A 7238-nucleotide genomic window follows, 5' to 3' on the forward strand; every position below is an offset into this window, starting at 1 on the left:
AACTTATATTTCACTAGGATCAATGATCCCTAGTTTCATCCTTATGTTCAAAAAACTTTCTTTTGGTAATGCTTTCGTGAAGATGTCTGCTAGCTGTTCTGTAGTATTCACATATTCAAGTTTGATGACTCCATTCTGAAAATGATCTCTTATGAAGTGGTGCCTTACCTCAATATGTTTTGTCCTTGAATGCATTACTGGGTTCTTTGTTATGCTGATAGCACTTGTGTTATCACACATGATCGGCACTGTTCCCAAATCGACACCGAAGTCCATTAGATGTTGTTTCATCCACAAGATTTGAGCACAACAGCTCCCAGCTGCTATGTATTCAGCTTCTGCAGTAGACAATGCAATACTTGTTTGCTTCTTACTGAACCAGGACACTAGAGAATTACCAAGTAGATGACATGTACCTGAAGTACTCTTTCTGTCAAGTTTACAACCAGCAAAATCTGAGTCTGAATAACCAACCAAAGTACATGTTGAACCTTTTGGATACCACAAACCAAGACTTTTAGTACCTACCAAGTATCTGAAAATTCTCTTTACTGCACTGAGGTGAGATTCCTTCGGATTCGATTGATACCGTGCACACATGCAAACGCTGAACATAATATCTGGTCGGCTTGCTGTAAGGTAGAGCAGAGATCCAATCATACCACGAAATCTAGTGACATCTACAGGCTTACCCTTCTCATCTCGGTCTAAGAAATTTCCTTGACTCATGGGTGTATCAATGGACTTAAGTTTATCAAAGTTAAATTTCTTTATCAAATCAGAACAATATTTAGATTGACTAATGAAAATGCCTTGCTTGCTTTGGTTAATTTGAAATCCCAAGAAATATGATAGTTCACCCATCATTGACATTTCAAATTTACCTTTCATTAAGTTTTCAAATTCTTTGCAAAGCTTGTCATTTGTTGATCCAAATATAATGTCATCAACATAAATTTGGACCAGCAAGATGTCATTTTCAATAGTTTTTGTAAAGAGTGTCTTATCAACATTTCCTCTAGAAAAATTTTGTTGAATGAGGAAAGTGCTGAGTTTCTCATACCAAGCTCTTGGAGCTTGTTTCAACCCATAGAGGGCCTTTGAGAGTTTATACACATGGTTAGGAAAATCTGGATTTTCAAAACCTGGTGTTTGACTCACAAAAACTTCCTCTTGGAGGTCTCCATTGAGAAAGGCACTCTTCACATCCATTTGATATAGATTGAAGTCCATGATACATGCATAAGCCAATAAAATTCTTATGGCTTCTAGTCTAGCTACTGGGGCATAGGTCTCATCAAAGTCTATTCCCTCCTCTTGACTATAACCCTTTGCAACTAATCTGGCTTTATTCCTAGTTATCACACCATTCTCATCTAACTTATTTCTGAACACCCACCTAGTTCCTATAACATGCTTACCCTCTGGCCTAGGTACCAAGTTCCACACTTTGTTCCTCTCAAACTGGTTTAACTCCTCTTGCATAGCAAGTATCCACTCACTATCTAAAAGGGCTTCCTTAATGTTCTTAGGTTCAATCTGAGACACAAAGGCTGTGAGGTTACAGAACTCTCTAAGGTTTCCTCTAGTTGACACACCTCTAGAGATGTCACCTATGATGTTGTCTAAGGGGTGGTTTCTATTGAATCTCCATTCCTTAGGTAACTCACTGGTTTCTATAGGTTCTATAGGGTCTGCACTAGTTGGAGGATCAGCTATAGGTTGTTCTAGGGGTTCAGATTCTACAACATCATCCAAAATATCATTAACCTTAGAAGGAGTTTTGTTCAAGTTTTCTGTAAAAGATTCATCAAACTTTACATGAACTGACTCTTCTATGGTTTTTGTTCTTTTGTTGTAGATTCTATAGGCCTTACTAGTTTGGGAATATCCTAGAAAGATACCTTCATCTGCCTTAGGGTCAAACTTTCCTAGGTGTTCTTTGCCATTGTTTAAAACAAAGCATTTACAACCAAAGATTCTAAAGTAGGACAGGTTTGGTTTTCTACCCTTGTAAAGCTCATAGGGTGTTTTCCTAAGCAGGGGCCTAATGAGAACTCTATTCACAACATGGGTGGCTGTACTAATTGCATCTGCCCAAAAGTACTTAGGTAGGTTGGAGTCCTTAAGCATGGTCCTAGCTAACTCTTCTAGGGATCTATTTTTCCTCTCCACTACCCCATTCTGCTGTGGTGTCCTAGGGGCTGAATACATGTGGTTGATTCCATTTGATTCACAATAATTTTGAAAAAGATCATTTTGGAATTCACCTCCATGATCACTTTTTATTGAAACAATTTTCAAATCATTCTCATTTTGTACTAAAGCAGCAAACTTTTTGAAAACAGAGAATGTATCACTTTTATGAGCTAAAAAGTAAGTCCATGTGAATCTAGAATAATCATCAACCAGCACATATCCATACAGGTTTCCACCTAAACTCTTAACTTGGGCAGGTCCAAAAAGGTCCATGTGAACTAGTTGTAAAACTCTATTTGTTCTAACCAAGTCTATAGAGGGAAATGGAGTCTTAACCAGTTTACTTTTCTCACATGCATCACACAGTCTATCTTTAGAGAACTTCCTATTTGGTAGACCTAAGACTAACTGTTTGCTGACAAGTTTATTCAAATGATTTATGTGTATATGAGCAATTCTTTTATGCCAAAGCCATGTTTCATCTGAGTTGGATAACAAGCAGCATACAGCACTAGGTACAGAATTGAAATCCAACATGTAAATGTTGTTGATTCTGTCCCCAATTAGCTTTATGTGTTTGTCATCTTTATGCTCAATAATGCAAGATTGTGATGAAAAACTTACTTGAAAACCTTTGTCACATAGCTGACTTATGCTTAGCAAGTTATGCTTGAGTCCTTCAACATATAATACATTCTTAATCACTGTTGTTGACTCATTGCCTATATCACCAATTCCAATAATTTTTCCTCTATTGTTGTCTCCATATTTGACAAAACCTCCTTCCTTTAATGTCAAGGACAGAAATTTGGATTTGTCCCCTGTCATGTGCTTCGAACATCCGCTATCCAAATACCATGAGTGCTTAGTGGATGTCAAGCACACCTGCAAAACAAAATCAGAATTTTGTTTTAGGTCCCCAATCTAAATTGGGTCCTGTTTGGTTAGTGTCAAACACAGATTTCTTTGCTTTCCAAATTTGCTTCCATCCCTTATTGGCTAATTTTTTAAACTTGCAATTTGACACAAAATGTCCATTTCTGCAACAGAAATGACACTTGCCATTAAAGGATGAATGGTGATTTGGCCTAGTAAAGATATCATACATATTCTTAGCAATGGCAGATTTCTGACCATGTTTGACACTTCTGGTTTGCATATAACCAATACCATATCTATTTTTATTCCTTTTAAAATGCATGTTTGGTGTATATCCTAAACCAGATTTTTCATGAACATGTCTTTGATTGCTAAGTATGACATTCAGTTTATCTTTACTATTAGCAAACTTTAACAAATCAGATTTTAATGATGCAACCGTATGTTCAAGTTCAATGCACTTTGCAGATTTTTCTTGTGAATCCTTTTTCAGTTGTTCACATAAATTTTCAATTTCTTTATGCTCAACATTCACTTGTTCAAGCATTTTCTTTGTGCTTAACAACTGTTTTATGGAGTTCACATAATCATCATGCAATTCATTGAAAGCTTCTTGAAGTTCATCATATGTTGGATTAAATTGTGAACTAACCTCTTTTTCCGATTCTGAATCTGAATTTGCCATGAGACACATATTGGCTTCTTCTTCATCCGAAGAGGCAGAGGATTCATCATTATCGTTCCAAGCAATATACGCCTTCTTTGTTTTGGTGACTGGTTCTTTGCCTTTTGATTTTGCAGCTTTATTTTTGTTCTGCAATTTGTAGCATTCTGACTTTATGTGACCAGTCTTCCCACATTCATAACATGTAATTTGCTTGTTGTCGCTAGTCTTGGAGCTGGATGGTTTTCTGAATTTGTTATCTTTCTTCTTCAGAAATTTCTTAAATTTCTTGACAAGCAGTCCGATTTCTGGTTCTTCATTGTCACTGCTGGATTCATTTGAGCAGCTATCGGATTCAATTTTTGATTGATTTGCTTGAACCTTCAGAGATAAACCTTTCTTTTTCCTACTTTCCATTTCTGATTCATCCAGTCGTTGTAATTCCATTTCATGTTCCCTTAACTTTCCAAATAGTGTTGCTGTCGTCATCTTTGCTAGATCTCTAGACTCAGCTATGGCTGTTATCTTTGGCTGCCATTCTCTGGTTAAACATCTCATAATCTTTCCAATCTGCTGTTCATTATCCACATCTTTTCCTAGTGCATGCAGGTTGTTGACTATGTGTGTGAATCTGGTTTGCAAATCGCTGATTGACTCTTCTTTCTTCATGCTAAATAATTCATATTCGTGCATGAGCGTATTCACACGAGCTCTCTTAACATCAGTAGTACCTTCGTGAGTTTCTTGGAGGATGTCCCACATCTCTTTTGCTGACTTGCAATTGGACACTCTAAAGAACTCTTCTGCACATAGGGCGGACGTGATGATGTTCTTAGCCTTCGCATTGAAACCAACCTTCTTCTTGTCTTCATCGGACCAGTCGGCTCTAGGCTTGATAATCATTGAGTCGTCAGTTCCTGCAATCTTGGGAATGTACGGACCGTTTTCAACAGCATCAAGGATATCTATGCCACTTGCTTCCAGGAATATGAGCATTCTTTGCTTCCAGTACATGTAGGCTGTACCGTTGAAAGCTGGTGGTCGAGCTAACGAAGCGCCTTCTCCCAGAACGTCAGTTGAGGCCATCTTCTTATAAGTTTTACCTCTCAAGAAGTTGGCTCTGATACCAATTGTTGGTATCAGTGACCTCGCAATAAAGAAAATATATCAGTTTTCGTTACCAAATTAATCAGTATCAAGCGCACAGCGGAAATTAAATTTTGAGGCATGCAAAGTTAGCAATATAGAAAATTAAAGAGAGAGAGTTAGAGAAGAAGACACAGAGATTTATCCTGGTTCGGTTGTTCCACAACAACCTACGTCCAGTCCTGAAAATCCAATCGGATTTCAGATTTTCTTCTCCTTCAATAGAAAGAATCAATTACAAAGATTTTCCAGTTTCCTCCCTGAAACCTATCAATCTCTAATTATATCTTTCCTATTGAATACCCTCTGATCCTTGTAGACACTCAGCAGCCTATCACAGAATCAAAGTGCGACTCTTTCTTGTTGAGCCCTCTCAACCAAGAAAGTAGCCACCAGTTTCGAGCTGGCTTTTCTTGCGTTCTATTTCGTTCAAAGATTTATTACAGAAAGAATAAAAGATTGTAAAACAAAAGGGTCTTCAATCTTTATGAATGTTGCTCTTCACAAATCTGGATATTCATGGATTGTTCTTGAGCACATTATCATTTCTCTTAGATTGTCAACAAACTGTATTGAGATCTGTAATCACAATTATGAAGTTGTTAGTTTGTTGTTATGAACAGCTAAGAGCGTTGTGAGAAATTATGAAAGTTATGAAAATGTTGTGTTAAAGTTCTAAGAAGTTGTTAGAATAAAGATTGAAAGACATCTTATATAGTTTCTGAAAAACCAACTACGAAATCGATTTCCCAATCGATTTTGTAAAGTTATAAAATGAGCTAAATCGATTTGCCAATCGATTATCGCGATCTTGGTTTTCTTTAATCTTGAAACTATACAAGCTAATCGATTTACCAATCGATTCTTTAAAACAACACTTTTCAGTAGAACATGTCCAGACCTGTATAAATCGATTGCCTAATCGATTTCTGGGAAACTGTTTTAATAAAACTAATTTCAATCGATTACTCAATCGATTTGCCAAACTTCAGAGTTCACTGTGTTTTCAACAAGTTTATTTCAATCGATTTGCCAATCGATTGTTTTCAAAACAGTGGCTCAGGTTTTTGATGTCAATCGATTTGTCAATCGATGTGATTCAAAATAGTGATTCAGTTTTAATATCAATCGATTTGCCAATCGATTATTTTCAAAACAGTGGCTCAGCTACTTGTTATCAATCGACTTGTCAATCGATGTGATTCAAAATAGTGATTCAGTTTTAATATCAATCGATTTGCCAATCGATTGGTTTCAAAACAGAGACTCAGCTATTTGACATCAATCGACTTGTCAATCGATTTGGTGGCATGTTCCTGAAAAGTTTTTACCTGGTGTTTAGTTCAATCGATTTCCCAATCGATTGCAACCAAACTTAATCAAAATTGAAAGTGTTAACAATTGATTGTCCAATCGATTGTATTTGTCACAGGTGAGGTCATTTTTCAAATGATATTTTATCAATCGATTTGCCAATCGATTCCCTCAGCACTGGAGTGCCACTGTGACTCATTCAATCGATTTACCAATCGATGTGTTACCATCAGGTTTGATTTGTGAAATGTTCAATCGATTTACCAATCGATTTTCTCCAAATCAGAGGCTACTGACTTGTGCATTTTTCATTTTTAATTGATCTAATCGATTGCCTAATCGATTGCACATTCACAAACACTTAAGATTTCCTTACACCCTTGTTATGAAATCGATTTCCCAATCGATTTACATATTCAGAATTCAACTTTTGTTGATTTCTTGTGTTCCAAGCAATTTGATCCAAGTGTGTAGGGTTTGATTATGGTTCCTGAAATCTTGCTCAATTCAAATATTAGATTTATCATGCATTGTATGAACATTGTTGAATTATTAATTATGTCAAAATTAGGAATCAAAGGATCAAAATCCAACAATCTCCCCCTTTTTGGCATAATTGACAATTCAACCAAATTGTAACTTGAGCAGTTTCAGATTAACATTTAATTGCATTATAAAATTATTGTTGAATGATCAGATCAGAGCAGAGCATGTATCAGAACATATCAGATCAGATCATATTAATACAACATACATTAATTAACAATTGTTAGAGCATGTATTTGTCAATATCAGAAAAATCAAAACAATATAAGCATCCAGTTCATCAAGTTATAATTGTTCTCCCCCTTTGTCATTTAAGACAAAAAGGAAGAAAAATAATTTCTCCCCCTATGTTACAGAACATAAGCATTGGGTTTGAAACTATTTAACTTGTGTAAAAAAAAACTGTCAACACAATCAAAACAAGTTATGAACATATCAGATGAATGCATAGATAAGGAATAAACTGTCATATTCATTAATCAAAATCACA

The 7238-nt window shown here is 36.0% G+C and overlaps 1 protein-coding gene across 1 annotated transcript in view; it reads right to left on the reverse strand.

Moving 5' to 3' along the window:
• Positions 1–4828, reverse strand: part of LOC140919700 (uncharacterized) — a 6242-nt gene extending 1414 nt beyond the window's left edge. Inside the window, exons 1-2 of the mRNA XM_073366311.1 lie at positions 3731–4828; positions 2719–3084 (exon numbers count right to left, since the gene is read on the reverse strand). Of these exons, the coding sequence (XP_073222412.1) occupies positions 2719–3084; positions 3731–4828 (1464 nt within the window). The remainder of the gene's footprint in view (positions 1–2718; positions 3085–3730) is intronic.
• Positions 4829–7238: the final 2410 nt, after the last annotated feature.

Source organism: Cicer arietinum, chromosome 3 (assembly GCF_000331145.2).
Source record: "Cicer arietinum cultivar CDC Frontier isolate Library 1 chromosome 3, Cicar.CDCFrontier_v2.0, whole genome shotgun sequence".
Lineage (NCBI taxonomy): Eukaryota > Viridiplantae > Streptophyta > Magnoliopsida > Fabales > Fabaceae > Cicer > Cicer arietinum.